The sequence below is a fragment of the Macrobrachium nipponense genome, chromosome 11 (assembly GCF_015104395.2).
Source record: "Macrobrachium nipponense isolate FS-2020 chromosome 11, ASM1510439v2, whole genome shotgun sequence".
Taxonomy (NCBI): domain Eukaryota; kingdom Metazoa; phylum Arthropoda; class Malacostraca; order Decapoda; family Palaemonidae; genus Macrobrachium; species Macrobrachium nipponense.
The window spans coordinates 87,613,403-87,630,902 of record NC_061087.1 but is presented as its reverse complement, the minus strand read 5'-3'; the positions used below and the strand labels follow the sequence as shown (position 1 = coordinate 87,630,902).

At 34.6% G+C, this 17,500-nt stretch overlaps 1 protein-coding gene across 11 annotated transcripts in view; it reads right to left on the bottom strand.

Moving 5' to 3' along the window:
• Window positions 1-17,500, bottom strand: part of LOC135206918 (POU domain, class 6, transcription factor 2-like) — a 978,430-nt gene that overhangs the window by 75,401 nt on the left and 885,529 nt on the right. For 10 of the 11 annotated variants that reach the window (XM_064238468.1, XM_064238416.1, XM_064238439.1 and 7 more), the window contains one exon: window positions 3,567-3,590. The exons of the other annotated variant lie outside the window; for it this stretch is intronic. In XM_064238468.1, coding sequence (XP_064094538.1) covers window positions 3,567-3,590 — 24 coding nt within the window. The remainder of the gene's footprint in view (window positions 1-3,566; window positions 3,591-17,500) is intronic. 11 annotated transcript variants of the gene reach the window in all.

The window sequence follows — 17,500 nt, the reverse complement described above, 5'->3', positions numbered from 1 at the left end:
TTTTCCGAACTCATTTGGTCAAGGCAATTTAGCCCTACTTATATTTGCAAAAGATACCTGGACAACATTCGCCTACTCATGATGTTTGATTTTACTTAATACGATTCTATATATATATATATATATATATAATATATATATATATATATATATATATATATATATATTAGTTAATACGATTCATATATATATATGAATCGTATATATATATATATATATATATATATATATATATATATATATATATATATATATATATATATATATATATATATATATATATATATATATATATATATATATAATTATATGCAAGGGGTAACTTCGCAGATAAACTTCAAATTGATAATCTACCAATCTACAGAGATTTCATGAAGCCGCTAAGGTGACCACACTAAGAGTGAAAGGAAGTCTCATTATTATCAATGTCAGATTTATATATTCTGTTTTTTTTAACTATTTATCCAGTACAATAACCCCAGTAATAGAATCTGCTCTTCTCAAAATACTTTAAAACGCCACAGGCTCTCAGTAATGAGTTAGATTCCGATAATCGTAAGTGGGTCCAAATCAGTTATTATAATAATAATAATAATAATAATAATAATAATAATAATAATAATAATAATAATAATATATGTTCACAACTTATTCATAAAAATTTCTTCTTGTATATGGCAGACAGTGTAAAAACTTTTCCAAAACCTTGTTGCACAGCATTAAATTAGCTCAGATTTGGTGTACGTGATATGCAATTTAAAAATTTTGAATAAATAAATAAATAATCACGGAGATTAAATTTCAGGTTGTCATTATGAACATGGCAAAACTCAATGCAAAAACGCCTTGTTCGAATAATATATAAATCAATGAATATTCTGTATACTTGCGAGACACCTGATAAAAAATACAATTTGACAAAAAGACTGATTCCAAGGGTAAAACTTTACTGAATCTAAGTGTAACAATAATACTACTAAAATAAAACATTTTGGTAGAAACAGGACCCTCTGGCCGTGCCTCATCATCCTCAGGAAAGCTCAACAGGAGATCCTAACTATTTACCTAATTCCTGACCAGAAGTCGATTCCTTTTTTTCGCGTTTTAACGAATCCTTATTCAGACCGACGACTTAGAAAATAAAATCGTTTAATGAGTCTTGTAACAGCTTAAGTCAGTTTGAAAAAAAAAATTAGGAATTCTTTGCCGCTCCGAATAAGCAAGCAGCGGTTATCAGACGATGAAGCAATTTCTTGCAATGGTGTGCAAATGCAGAGTCACATTTGAACATAATCCTTCTATAAATGCTCTTCTCCAAACGCCTGAGATAATTATGTACATCGAGTAAACAAGTCACGCGCATGCACACACACATATATAATGTATATATATATATATAATGTATATATTGTATGTGTATATAGGATAGTATAATATAATATAATATAACTATATAATTATATTATATATATAGATATATATATATATATATATGATACATATATAACATATAATAAATAATAAATATATAATATATATATATATAATATATATATCTTCATTAGGTGTTTGAAAACAATAGCCAGACCAATGGATTTTGACTGAATAAACGGGAAAAAATTCTACTTGGGTTAATTTCAAAGCTAAACTTAAGAGTGCTAATTATTATGGATTTTATTCAACAGTGCACGAACCCATAGTAAAAATTCGATTCGAATTATATAACTACATTATGGGAAAAATGTGGATACCTTCTTTGTTGTGTGTATCTTTTGTATTGAGTAAAAGCATTTTTTGGGTGTCCTAAGACAGTAATTACACTGGCAAATTTATTCTATTTTATAGCCTATATGAAAACATAATTACACACTCTGTCAGGTATTTGTAAACCTTCCTATAAGTTGGACTCTTTAGATGGAAATTTGTGGCTGCCTAAAATATATTTATAAAATAATTAACTTACATCCTATGTGACATAAAATATTTTAGACCTAAGCATAATTGGATATCTTTGGAAAATAATGTTTAAAAAAAATATGTCAACCTATGCATGCCTCAGTATCTTTGCATAAAATGAGTTTTTTTTTTTTTTTTTTTTTTTTGTCTTGTTAAACACGACATACCGATCTTTTTTTTTTCAGTTAATTTGTCTTCACCTGCGCGGGGGATGATTAGCATTACTATCAAACTTTCCCCTAATTAAAAGGTGTGACCGGGATCATTTAAATTATTTCGAAAGCATTGGAATTGAATTTCTTTTTCTGCCAGCAAAGCAGGTAAAAAAATAAAAAGTAAAATAAAAGAGGGGAGCCCTTTTTTTCGTAGTTGCTTGTGAAGACAACTTACAATAAAAAATTGAAATGATCCATTTAATTGTTTAAATTTAAGTATGGCTTTATTTCGAGAAGAGGATTAGTTAAACTGTATTTTATGCCCAATCCAGTGCATCTTGGTTTCGTAATGGGGTAATTTGCTACAAGCAAATTTAGTCCGTCAAAAGGCACGAAATGGGTAATGACGGCAGTGTGATGATAACCGTGATTAGGGAAATAATCATGTGGCGAATAGAAAATAATATACACTTCGTTAAGAAAAATCCAGATGATGATGATGATTATTGTAATCATTATTTTATTAAAAATGCAAAGAATAGGCCATTATCATTTTGAGTAAATAACCAAAGAATGTGATTATAAGAAAACCTTACTGCTTGCCAACTGCTAAAAACAACTGTAGGACTTGTGGCGTTGCAAAAGCAAGTGTAATTGCAGAAAAGCACAACTCAGCAGACAACTGCAGCGAGAAATAAATCTTTCTCATGGTGGTAAAAATACAGCGAGTCATATAATACCTCACATAAGCAAAAGCGACAGCAAAAATGAAAAAATAAAAAAAAAATTAAAACAAAATTCTATCCTTCTTCCACGTACTTCAGAAACAGGAAAATACCCAAGAAAAAATACGATAGCATATCATATGAAGAAAATAGGTAAAAAAAAAAAAAAAAAAAAAAAAATTTAAAAAGACAAATATTCAAGACATCAAATCTACCATCACACAGATAGGGCACCGCAACAGTAAAGAAATTTCATTTAAGTATTTTAGAGTACTATAACAGAAATTCTTATGAGATACTTAATGACTCCTTATTGTACAACCTTCGGCGCTTTATTTACTATAGTCGCTAAGAAGACAGTAATAACGCTATTCAACGAATGTGTCCAAACGGACCTACCAAACGGATTCTAAATCACAAGTAGCGTCAACGACCTTATTTGACAAGTCATGAAATGCGATTTTGATGGGCTGAATAAGCTACTAAAAAAAAAAAAAAACGTTTGCAAGGTGCTAAAATATATTCCGTGCTTAAATCTTTTATAGGTTTAAGGCCTCGTTGTGACCCGCTGCCCGCTTGCACCGATCAGCTAGTGTTTGCTAGAAGTGTCACTGATATGTCCATATTTAACTTGAACTTTGAGAAACTGGATTTTAGAAAGGACTCTTCCCCAACCTAATGAATGCTTATACAGGAGTAAGCAATCCCATACGAACAATGTAATACATACCGGTCTGCAATCTTCTGATCAGTTCTATAACGAAAGTAAACACGTTTCAGTGTACTATATATACGGGGTGTGTGTATATCTATATCTATCTAAGTATATATACACATATAATTACACATACATAATTCAGATACATTTTACTAATGCTTATAGCAATCCTAAACAACAATTCTAAAACAACAACATATGAATACCAGTCCACAAACTTCTGAACATAAATAAAAACAAATATTGAAATATTTTCCAATAAAATTCCGGAAATTCGCTCAAGCAGTGAAATGAAATTCCCCACAGATGATCAGTCACAAGCAACTGCTTTATCATAATCAATGTACTTACGACCAAAGGATTTAAGCGCGCATAAATTATTCATGATAAGATGTAATGCACAATATTTATTCATAAATTCACTGTGAAAGGAAATGCATCACATAATTCTACATTAACCTTATTCAGGCAAGTAAATAGACATCATAATTGTAAATGTATTCTGAAAAAGAAACGCACCATATACTTATGAATTTATTCTGATAAAAAAAAAATGCTCTAAAAATTTCTACATTTATTCTGGAAAATGTGTCATGTAATTATAAAACTTACTTCGATGCCAGTGAATAAAATACATAATTTATTTTTTTTATGACGACAGAGATACAATTTATACTTTCCTATTTAGTGAACTACGCAGCTTCCCTCTCAGGCAACCATCGGTCGTGATTAAAACTGAATTTCTTATTTTTCGTTGTTACTACACACTTAAGATCGATGATGTGGAGAGAGAGAGAGAGAGAGAGAGAGAGAGAGAGAGAGAGAGAGAGAGAGAAATTTTAATCGTAACAATATATACCCGCTTGATTCTCTATCAGAGAGAGAGAGAGAGAGAGAGAGAGAGAGAGAGAGAGAGAGAGAGAGAGAGAGAACACAACACACTTTGCGTTAATAAGCTGTTGACACGATTTTTATCTCCATTCAGCACATTAAACTCATTAAAGTACATGGCAATATAATCAGCTTACGCCCTATTGTTACCGCAAAAGAGCGAGCCCCTCAGGAATACGGGGATAAGTACAAAAAGACGACCGTGGCACTGGCGTTACGGCCATCAAAGCCCTGAGACAAAGGCAACGGCTTAGAATCCGATGACAAGTCCAATCTATAATTTATTTTTTCTTTCATTTTTTTTTTTTTTTTAACAATAGTAGGATCATTGACGGTCATTTCTCCGAACGTTAATTTAAGTTATTTAGGCGCAATAAAACGATATAAAATACTGATAACATAGAAAATTAATAAAAACATAATATAAAACATTGACAAAATAGAAAATTGACAGAAAATTGAAAAATGAGACTCAGATGAGTCATTATTCAGGATATTTATAATTATAATTTCTCACCGTATTATGAGTAGTGCGATGAAGTATAAAACCTCATGTTTTCTAGATATATCAAATTACATGAGGCCTTAAGCAAAAGAACGACATTACTATATTGTATTCTTCTTAATAATAACCAGAACAGAATCTGTTATAAATCTCGATGTAACAAAAAAAGTTAATAAGCAGAGTTGATCTAAAGAGAGCATTTAAACTTTCTTTTCTGCCACCGGGAAATCTATTTAGAGTAAAATTATATTATAATCTCATTAACAAAACTGACAAAAAATGGCCACAGTCTTCAACTACTGTCTGTTCTAATTTACGTCGCCAAACGGAATCTCTAAACAGTCTTCCAAAACAACTTTGACTATTGCAACAAAAATTATAACTACATCTTACGGGAGTAACTAAGAAACATCTTCGTGTAATTTAATTCATATTTGCCTTTATGATGAGTCAGCTTATATTGATTTTTATAATTTCGAGAAATATTCACAACTTCCATATTTAATATTTTCAAGAAATATTCACACGTTTCATTTTTATAATTTCGAAAAATATCCACAACTTTCTTTTTTATTTTTTCGAGAAACATTCACAACTTTCATTTCTATATTTTCAAGAAATATTCCCACCTATCATTTTTATAATTTCGAGAAATATTCGCAACTTTCATTTTTATAATTTCGAGAAATATTCCCACCTTTCATTTTAAGTCTACAATATGCAAATAAAACTCTTCTGAATTAATGAAATAATTAAACCTATTCGTTTATCATCATCGACTAAAGACTATTCAAGTAATTTGACACAACGTGTTACATAAAATCTACATAATGAGACCTATGAATTAAACTCATGTATGACAAAGTTCTGTTAAGGGTGACTACAGCATAATGATAACATCTAGAAATAATCCGCGTTTTATAAGCTGTATCTAAGCATGAATTAATAATGAATGAATGAACAATGTCATAGAATATAGCAAGTAATTTAGAAGACGTACTGGGATTCACATATATTCCGTACAAGCATTATCTATATACATACACACATACACGCGTGTGATAACGGATCAGTACCCAACTTTGAAACTTAAAAAGAAACCCCACAAATTGGAGAACAAATATATTTACGAAATCCGCTGTCGGTTTCTTAAACCCATTTGTTCTATAGCTTGTGGTTCTTTTTAAATAGTCATTTAAAATAATCACATCTCACAAGTTTCTGTAAACCTGTACGCTTCATTTAGCAAAAACATTACCTTTTAATAATAATAATAATAATAATAATATTGCAAAGAAATTCACATTCTCGTCAAGAACAATCAGTGTAATAAAAATCGACGATTATATAGTATATATTACTATATTCTATACTCTACTATATAACTGTAGATTTCCATTACACAAATAATAATAAAAATAATAATAATAATAATAATAATAATAATAATAATAACAAGAACAGAAAGGCTATGACGCAAATCAGTTGAAGTGTTACTCCGGATACTGATAATAATAATACTAACAACAGCAGAAAGGCTACGACAGAAGAAATCAGTTCAAGTGTTACTCGGGATTTCGGTGCCAGAACTCATAAGGGCGGCTAAGCCGAGCGGCCCCCCTCAGAAAACGCAACGTCCCTGTTATTAGGTTAAAGGCAGCCCTCACTAACTCCCCTTAAAACAAAAGAAAGGTTACGAAAAGTTTGATCGAAAATACGAAACTTTTCGTGGGGTTAGATAAAGCTATTTGACAGTTATATTCTCCTACCTCTCTCCTTCCCTCCCTCCCTCCCCCAGGCTCTGGAACTCCCCACTTTACTTTTTCCCCCGCACTCCTCCTCCTCCTCCTCTATATCCTCCTCCCCATAATTCAATTGAACTCTCATCAGTTAGAAAAAAAAAAGAAGCAAAAGGAAAAAGCTAAAATTAAGCCACAGAGAGAGAGAGAGAGAGAGAGAGAGAGAGAGAGAGAGAACCACAGCGCAAAGTGCCGACGAAAAGTGGACGGAGATATGGCCAAAATAAAGTTGAATATCAAAGGCTTACAATGAGGGGTTACGGCCGTGTAGGTAAGGACGGCCAGTCCTGGCTACGGGGAAACGGACAAAAGGGACGGGGTAAAGGACAGATGATAGAACACGAGAGAGAGAGAGAGAGAGAGAGAGAGAGAAAACGGGGAGGAGGGGAAGGCAGAGGAGGAGGAGCAGGAGGATGAGGAGGGATAGAGGAACTATATGAAAAGGGGATGAATGGAAAAGGACCTTTAAATTACGTGGGATAAAAGGGGGATGGGAATAGAGAGAGAGAGAGAGATGTGGGGGTGGGGGGAGGGAGACAGCGGGGGAGAGGGAGCTTTCAAATTGAAAAGCGAATGAGGGGGAAACGAACAGTATCGAAAGCGAATTAAGGGAAAAAATGGAACAAATAGAAATGGATGATATTCCATATGAGAGGGGGATGCTGCATTTTAATTGTCAGGCACACACGCACAGACACACACACACACACACACACATAGAGAGAGAGAGAGAGAGAGAGAGAGAGAGAGAGAGAGAGAAGAGAGAGAGAAATTATAACAATTGGTGTTAAAAGGTAAATACGCCTTTCATAAATAAATATAAGTATGAAAATGGCAGCAGAGAGAGGGTGTACAGTAAATCAAAGATAATCGAAGAAAGGATATTTTCTTTATTTTTATTTTATTTTATTTTATTTTTAAAATTCAAAAAAGTAAAGCAGAAAGTATTCCTCAGTATTAAGTTCCATATAGATGGACATAAACAGTTACATAAAATAATAGCTTGGTCATTATACCAGAAGCGATAATTTAGTGTTTAAAAAATAAATAAAATAAAAAAAAACGCACTTAAAACATCATGGCTCAAACGAGTGGCGCAGCCACACGTACAAAAGGAAAAAGAAAAAACTTCCGAAAACATTTAAAAGGAAAGTCGAGAGAGAGAGAGAGAGAGCAAGAGAGAGCGACAGACAGACATACAGACAGACAGCAACACTGATCACACCTATTCAAGAGGTCTGACTTCCCTTTCTATAGACCCACCATAAAAAAAAGAGCGGGGGGAGGGGGGAGGGGGAGGGGGGAGGGAGGCGGGCTCACTTGAACTGGCGAGGAGTTTCAATAAGAACACATTAAAATATAAACACTTCCAATTATACAAAATCATTTTCATTAGCGTCATCTTCGCCGACTGACTATTGCCGGGAGTCGTATAGCTATAATTACACGCGATTCGTTATCACTTCATTAACAACGACAACGATACTATAATTTGGGACGCACTCCAAAAAATCACTTCTGATTTCCAGAGACAACGATGTCGCGGGTTTTCTAAAAGGAACGTTTTAAGCAAATTTAAATGGCATCATTCGCACACAGCTCTCACTCTCTCTCTCTCTCTCTCTCTCTCTCTTTCCGTCGCCTCCGTGAAGGGGTAGGCGCCCCTCTGCGCGCACGCAAGCACGCACGCACGCGCGAGCGCACGTTCGTGCGATCGAAAGTGAGTGCTTGCATGAAGGAGGCATGTATGTCTGAATAATGGCCAAACTACCATGAGTGAATCAAGTATAAAGTAGTAAGTCTAAGGTCTATTAATTGTGGTCCATCCCGTGCGCGTATGTTCGAAAGTGAGAGCTTGCGCGCAGGAGACACGAACCTTCGAGTAAAGTAAATGAAAGTCAATTTTTAATGTCTAGTATTTTTTTGCGTATCCTGCGATTACTCGTTTGAAGTAGTAGAACGTTTTATTTAGACTTGTGTTAAGGTTTTACGAAAAAAAAAAACACTTTTAGGACTAGTGGAAGGTGCCCACACCTCTGAGATGGGTATTTCATACGGCGTCCTAACCGAGACGGGCACAATTCAGTGACTAACAAAATTACAGAAGGCAGAAAATATATAATATAATAACAATGATAATCTACGAGAAACTCACAAACATTCCATGACACGCATTAGAGCCGAAAGCGAACTTTATCACCAGCATTAATTTCCACGATTCTCGGGAACATCAAAACCCAAGAAAAAGCGATCATCTTCGATCTCCGTCCTTTCGAAAATACTTTGCGCGTGTGCTTTTGCATGCCGATGCACGATCTCAATGACGTCCGAGGAGATGAAATAATCGCCTAAACTCAATGCTTGCGATCCCGCCCGGATATAAATGACTAATTACCGGGACGTCATCCTGCCAGAAATGTCTTTCTACCTCCTCTCTGAACTCGCCGACCCAGAGGTTATTCAAGAAGAACGTCTTGACGTCTTAACAGGAAAGCTGAAATTTGACGTCACAGGGAATTTTAAGGTATATTACGTACATTTTCAGTAGCACGTCAAATCACACTCGTTTTTCTTAGATGTGCCTTAAAATTGCCAGTTCTAATTTTGATTATGTGTACGTCACGTAAGATCACATTAGTTTTCTGAAAATAACTTCAAATTACCAATTTCTTTATAATGTGTGCATTCAGTGACAAGTAAAATCAAACTCGTTTTTTGGATATACTTAAAATTGTCAAATTTAATTATTTCAAATTGTTAATGTTTATTATGTGTTCGTCCAGTAGCACGTAAAATCACACTCGTTTTCTGGAAATGACTTAAAATTACAAACTGCTTCATCTTCATAAATAAATGCAAAAGCTCTATTACTTCAGCCTCCTTCATCGATTTCAATAATGACCTCGTGCGGGACATTACGGTGTCTGTGGCTCTTAGCCGAACCAAAACTGGATGCATAATTAGGTTTCAAAGATATAATTTTGGTCTTCCAGAAATTACATAATAGAATATCTAAATTCCTAAACGAAATGTCAATACAATCCCTCATAAGTTACGTACTTTAAAAACAGTTACTTACTAGTGACGCAGTTTTATCGTAAATGACGTAACAGCATATAAATGCACACTAACCCAACTCAAGAGTCAAAACTGAAACAGTCTGCTTAGAGATACATAAGTGTAATATATCATGTTAACTGGCATATATAAAAGTTCAGCATTGACAGCTGATTAGTTCAATAATATATATATATAATATATATATATATATATATATATATATATATATATATATATATATATATATATATATTAGTTTTCGGGTCTATGAAACCCATACACACATATATACGAAAATATATATATGCGCACCCTTATTATATTACCTTCGATCTTTGTGGGATGTCTTCCCTTGTGCACGAGAATATAGCAGAATTGTCCTCAATCTCAATATATTGCACTTCTAGTTCTTCATATACAGCAGTGGTATACAATAATATCCAAAGCAAGTATCATATTGGCTACTCAATGCTTCAAAATTAAATATAATTAAAATTCCCTAATTCTCTCGTCCCACACATGAAAAGGTTTCCTGTAACAGAACACTGATATCCATACGTCAGAAGTAAATTTAATTATCAGTTATAAAAGCGAAAATGATTTTGTGACTCATAATCACTGGATAAGAGATAGTTTTCTAATAATGTAATTTTAAACGCTTCTAAACGAAAAGGATTATACTGCAACATTAGCGCTAAAATACATCGTGATGAAATCTGACACCCGCCCCCTCCCCCCCCCCCCACCCCCCCTCTCTCTCTCTCTCTCTCTCTCTCTCTCTCTCTCTCGTTCTCTCTCTCTCTCTCTCTCTCTCTGTGTGTGTGCATATGATATGATATATATTATATATATATATATATATATATATATATATATATATATATATATATATATATACATATTCAACTATGGATATTCTATAGGCTCTTGTCATCAGCATAAGGCAAAACATTCTTTATATAATGATATACTGCTATGTAAACATCATTATTCCACAAAAACACATTTGGACACCCTAATAACAGCAATGTTTTAGTTAGGAAAGTCTTTATAATGACTGTTCACTGATGAACATCCCATGCTGGCAAGAGGTCAATGAAAAAATCAACAGAAAAGTAAAACGCTCCTGCCATTACGGTCCAAACGTTTCCTTAAACAACGAAGGAATGTTTTGATACACAATTCTCTGGTTAATCAGAGAAATTCTTTTTGAAAAGGCGGCTTTACGCAAAAATGGAAAAATTCTACGATGATAAAGATATTTCTATTGAAATTATTCAATATTCGAGTCACATGGCAAGTTAAACTATAACAACAAAAACGACTAACAATGAGTAATAATAGGGACGCCTATCCCAAGTCTACAAACGCCATTGAGTCAAGTTTGCTTTACGCAAGCGAACTGCCCATTCAAATATAAAAGATATGAAATGTAAATATAAAAAAAAGTAAAACACCAAATTAGTCTAAATTCAAAATCAAGACCACACAGCGGCGTCACATTAACCCTTTAGAACTCAAACTCGTGAAACCGAAAGGCAAATACATCGACAATGAAATATGAAATCGGCCCGCCCCCAAAAATGTCCAAAATGCAGCGTCTCCCACCCCGTGATGGCCGAAGCATGTCATGTTTGCCGAAGTTGGATTTCCCATCAGCGCAAATGGAAACACTTGCATAAGCATACAGCCGTTCCAGTACCTCATTCGACACCGTTGCGATTGTAATGGAACCCTAACACTTCCAGGCCCTTCCAAATATAATCATAATAATAATCATAATAACAATAGCAACAACAATGGCTGTTGAAGCTCTCTGCGTGGAGAGAACTTGTCTGCCCGCTTTTCTTAAATTTGTGTGTGCGCGCGTGTAGAGTGTATATACGCCCTTTTAACGTTCAAGCTAAATGCTTACATACAAACATTTTTTTCATCATATATTTTTTTCCCAATAAGGGCTACGCTCCCAGCAAATTTTCATATACATAATACATATAAATACACATAGTACACAATCCAGTATCAAATGATTCATCAATATCTCTTTAACGATATCTCCCGACTCCAATTCCTTGACCAATAACTAGACGACAGATGTTTCACCGAAGGGAACAGCGTCTTCGAGGGCCAATGTCGACGGTATGGTCGCCAAGAAAGTCTTCTCCCATGCCCGAAGACAAGTTAAAAGAATACATTGTGGAGGATACAAAAGGAGTGCGGTTTAAACCTAATGAAAGCGATAAACCCGCCTGTTGGAGATGGAGGATCCTAAGTTTCTGGGAAAACGGGAGCAGGGAGAGAGGGCCAACCCTTTTAGGTAGTATTTACATGAACCCTAAAACATCGGAGTAGAAAAACGAATATATATTACATGACCTATAAAACATCGGAGTAGGAAAAAAAGGCAACACCTTACAGCAAAGTAAAAATTACGTAAATAATATTAACGTAATATTTACTTTGCAGTAGAGTGTTGTGCCTTTTTTTCCTACTCCGAAGTTTTATAAAGATATATATTATATATCTTTATAAATATTATGGGGCAAAACAAATGCACATATTAATAAGGGAAATTTAAAGAAGAAACGTGAAAATCTAAGAACCCTCTAATGTTGCGGAAGGATGAATTTTGATACAAATGATGAAAAATATCCAGAGCTTTCTAGTCAAAAGGTCAACGTTAACAGCAAGACAAAGAAAATAATAACAACATTTAAAAAAAAACCTCGATTAAACGTCATAAAAAATGAAAAAAGAGGATACTTCTCCACTTTTGGCAAATGATCTCCGGTTGTTCTTTTCGATATAAAAAAAGTGAAAACAAGAACAGACAGACACTGACTTCCACTTTCTATCCGATGAAATCCGACCCACGCTCCCTAATATCCCTCCCCGTCCCCCCGTCGCCCCCTCCCCAAATTAACGGGGTCCAAGCTGAAACGTAACTAGCCCGAAAGTAGTAAGTTGTATTTAGCGAGTCGTTCTCATAATCAGCGAGGCAAAATATTCCGGAAAATCGCAAAACAATGACGGACAAAATCATTAAACCCTAAAAGACGAGAACTATTAAACTATTCTCGGCGAATTGATGTTAATCACAAGTCGCTCGCTCGCTGTAATTATGATCAGACACATCAGTAATCGGAAATCTACTCTGCCGATTATACAATAATCTGCGTAAAAAGGAGAAAATATTTTCCCCTAAGTTCTACATCCAATGAGATTTACTTTGGACTGGCAGTAAATGTTTTCAATCATGACGTTAAACCAATTCTATCAATTAAGTACCTGTGGTAATTCATTCTAAGCCATATAGATCACTATTGTACTCCTTGTATATGCTGGATCTATCAACGTACCTATGAACTCTATCGTATGATTCTGAACACTGGCGTCGCAATGACGATGGTCATCGACGCCGTGCCATCGTATTACTGATATCTATTATAGGTAGCTGAAGTTCAAATCTGGCGTCAATCATAGACAAGAAGATGAGCATGAACCGGATCTTTCCTAGATAGAACCCTCAAGGGTTTTCGAGGGTCGTTACCTAGGACTAATATTTCCTGGCGATCATTATCTTTAGGATATTTGCAGTCTTTTGTTGATGTTCTTACGGTCATCCCCAACGGGCTTGTACTAAACACGGCGCAAAGGTGGATACATACCGTAGTTTCTCGTCCATCAAGTGCTCGCCTACCGATTTGGTAGTCGCGAGTTCGATGATCCGTTCTGCCAACGTGGAATCAGAGGATTTTATTTCTGGTGATTAGATTTTCATTTCTCGATATAATGTGGTTAGGATCCCACAATAAGCTGTAGGTCCCGTTGCTAAGTAACCAATTGGTTTCTAGCCATGTAAAAATATCTAATCCTTCGGGCCAGCCCTGGGAAAGCTGTTAACCAGCTCAGTGGTTTGGGTAAACTAAGATATACTTAACTTTTTAACTAAGAAAGATCCCAAAAACCTTGAATCAGAAAACACTGCAAATCCTGCAAATCAAAAAGATGACCTTGAGTCAATCAACGCAGCAGCAGAAAAGACCGCACGTACATAACTATTTACAGAGCAAAATCCTGTTCTCACATTTCCCACAGTGGCGTCACGGGCAAACAACGCAAACGTCAAAACAAACAAACAAAAAAAGATGCGGCCGCAACAACAACGAGGAAAACTTTGCCACTTTGCTTCAGGGCTTCGTTATCTCTGCGAACAGTGGCCACAAGGGCACCTGGAACTATGCTACATTCCAGGCCGAATACCTACGTTTGTATCACAGGTTGGAACTAAGTACAATATCGTGCAGCACGTGTGTGCCTCCGGACAGGTAAAAGGCAGCTATCGACACGTGCTTTGCTGCTGCTTCTGCTGCTAAGCTCTCTCTCTCTCTCTCTCTCTCTCTCTCTCTCTCTCTCTCTCTCTCTCTCTCCAATTCAGTAGTTGCTTAAATGCAACTAAGTTACTACTTCCCTAAACAGTTTTCTTTCTATTGATAATCTCTCCCTCTCTCTGTTTCTGCAATTATCTTAATGCAAAGTACTTATTACTTCGTAAAAACAGTGTTTACTGTACTGTTGATATATATAACAATATACATTTCAATAATGATGTGAAAACATACTAAATAACACGCCAAAAAAACTTATCTACATCACATATACAAACAAAGTCGCCAAAAAAACTTATCTACATCACATATACATACAAAGTCAAGTCTAAGTATTTAAAAAGTTTGTTTTAAAAAAATGTTAGAATTCACGCGTAAAGCGTTTACACAAACCGTCTCATTTGACTGACAAAATATAGCATCAATTTCGCTAATTTTAGTTTCTTTCCAACAAACACCTCCCCCTTTCTTCTTCTTTTTTTTCGGTTTAGTTTAGAGGCATTTCACCTCCAGTTCCTAACCTCAAAACTGACCGATACCTGAGATATCATCTATTGGAATCATCAGATTGAAATATTTGACACTGACTTTTCAGTCGCTCATTCCCCTTCGACGCTTCGTAAACTTCACCACCCACCTACTCGCTTGCTTACTCTCTTGGCGTCTCCGGTCTCGTTGTCACCCATACTGCCACTCATGCTTCATTCTAGAAATTTCTCTTAAGTTTCCGATACGCATTTTTAAAAGATTGCTACAACACAGTTATAATTTTACAAAGATTACTAAGACAGGGAATATCTATTTTTATAAATACGTATACAGACCTAATTACAGACATTATCTATTATATATATATATATATATATATATATATATATATATATATATATATATATATATGCTCAAAAGAATTATGTGCCCATGTACCTACACATTCCAAGTTCCACTGAAGTTTTTAGAAACACCAAAAATCAAAGGTCATTCTTAAACTATCTCTTCCAGTTATCTTGTGTAAAACCGATATATCCAGAGCTGATCTACGACAAAGATCTAATAAATGTGAATTTTTTTGTGACGTTAAGAACTCCTGAAAGATAAGTATAAAGGAAAAATATGGAATAAATACCCATGGTCAAATGCAGCACTACCTTCTCTCTGTCTCTCTCTCTTTCTCATATATACATACATACATACATATATATATATATATATATATATATATATATATATATATATATATATATATATATATATATCAGTTATAATAGCGTCGTTGGCGACGTAATGCCTAAAATCTAAGCCATATTTTTATTTTTTTTATTTTATTTTACGATATTACAATAGCTCCGTGAATGAAAAACAATTGTAATACACGGAAACCAAGGAGTCCAAAGCTAAATCCAAGAATTAACAGTCATTTATCGAATTGCGACAATATACCATCGCATATAAAAAAAATTTTGGCTCAGATTTTAGGCATTACTTCAACAACGACGCTACTTTGAAATCACTAAAAAAGCCATTCATTATAAACAAACAAATACAAACAAAGACGATTCCGTTGTTTATTTTCCTTGAACGGTGGTGAGTCATAAATTCAAAAGGAAATGTTAATGGATTTTATAAGTAAATGTCTTTTTTTATAGATTAAGCTAAGATCACAATACACTAACGATCTCATCACTCCTTACGAATTTCCGTTCTTATAAATGTCAGCTGTAGATGGGATTTCCGACAAAGCATCTCTAGCTGGAGGTGGTTTTTTGAAAACCGCTCTCTCTCTCTCTCTCTCTCTCTCTCTCTCTCTCTCTCTCTCTCTCGGCGGTTATTTAAATGCCCTTTTTAAAATCGAGGACACACACACACACACACACACACACACACACACACACACAGAGAGAGAGAGAATGTGTTACGGAAATGCGTCTATAAGGAATCTTTTTCTTTGTAATTAAGTATCAATTTCAATATTTGCCAAAGACTGCATTTATACGAACTGCTTATCAGTACTACAAGAACAAATCCATTTATATGTAGACTCCTCATACCTAACTACCACTATTTTTATGATAAAAACCAGGTTTCTGAAATCAAATAAACTAACACCTGCATAAACAATTTTTAGTGTGACAAACAAAATTATGCATAACCTCGCACACAAACACAATCACATGTATATATATATATATATATATATATATATATATATATATATATATATATATATATATATATATATATATTATATATAATATAAACGTGTGCAATCTCTAAGTCGAGGCCAACATTTGTCACTTGAAACAGCGGGCAAAGAGACGTCAGGCGGCGTAAAGAGGTTGTAGGTTAATAATCTGCAAATGAGACAAAGTACTTAACACTTAGCACTTTGGCTGGTTAGCTGGCCGTGAAGGGTCTATAATCAACTTTCGTAATGACACTTGACGCCGATATTCTGATAATTAATCCCGCAGGTAATGACACTCACAGATGCTACGCGGCATTTGATCGTCTCTGAATCCATAAGCGCTGTTTAGTCAGAGAGAGAGAGAGAGAGAGAGAGAGAGAGAGAGAGAGAGAGAGAGAGAGAGAGAGAGAGAGAATGTCGAGTGTAATTACTTTCCAGCAAAATCTTTTAGCATATAGACACACGATAAATATACAATTGCTAATCGCCATTAAAATAATCACAAATATTCTTTTATAAAATCTGTGTGAGAGAGAGAGAGAGAGAGAGAGAGAGAGAGAGAGAGAGAGAGAGAGAGAGAGAGATACTTATTTTTTCCTATTAATACGAACTCGGATGACGAACATCCATAAGACAACGGGATGATTAACAAATACTGATTATAACCGTAAGAAAACTAATTTTTTTTTCTTTCTGCATTGTGTACTCTGTTTTATCAAACGATCAAATAAGCGATCTTGCTTATTTTCGCCCGGTTGTCAAATGAGCACAAAGGATTTTTGTTCTTATATTTCTTCACTACACAGTCCTGAACTACAACATATTTTGAGATGAAGGCTCCTGAGAATAAATTTCTTATCACTTTTTAGGACTGTTTTCTAGACAACAAACTTATATGCTTTCCTTTCTCACTGGATGCAAGCTCAAAACTTTTCGAATTCACGGTAAATTCAAGATAATAATAATAATAATAATAAAAAAAACTCGGTGCCCGTCCAATTCGCAGTAAATTCAAGAAATTAAAATGACTACGACCTCGTCAAGTCACTCCAAATCAAACGCTTAATACAAACTCAAATCACTCGCAATCATATCTAAAACAAAAGCACTGTTTCACT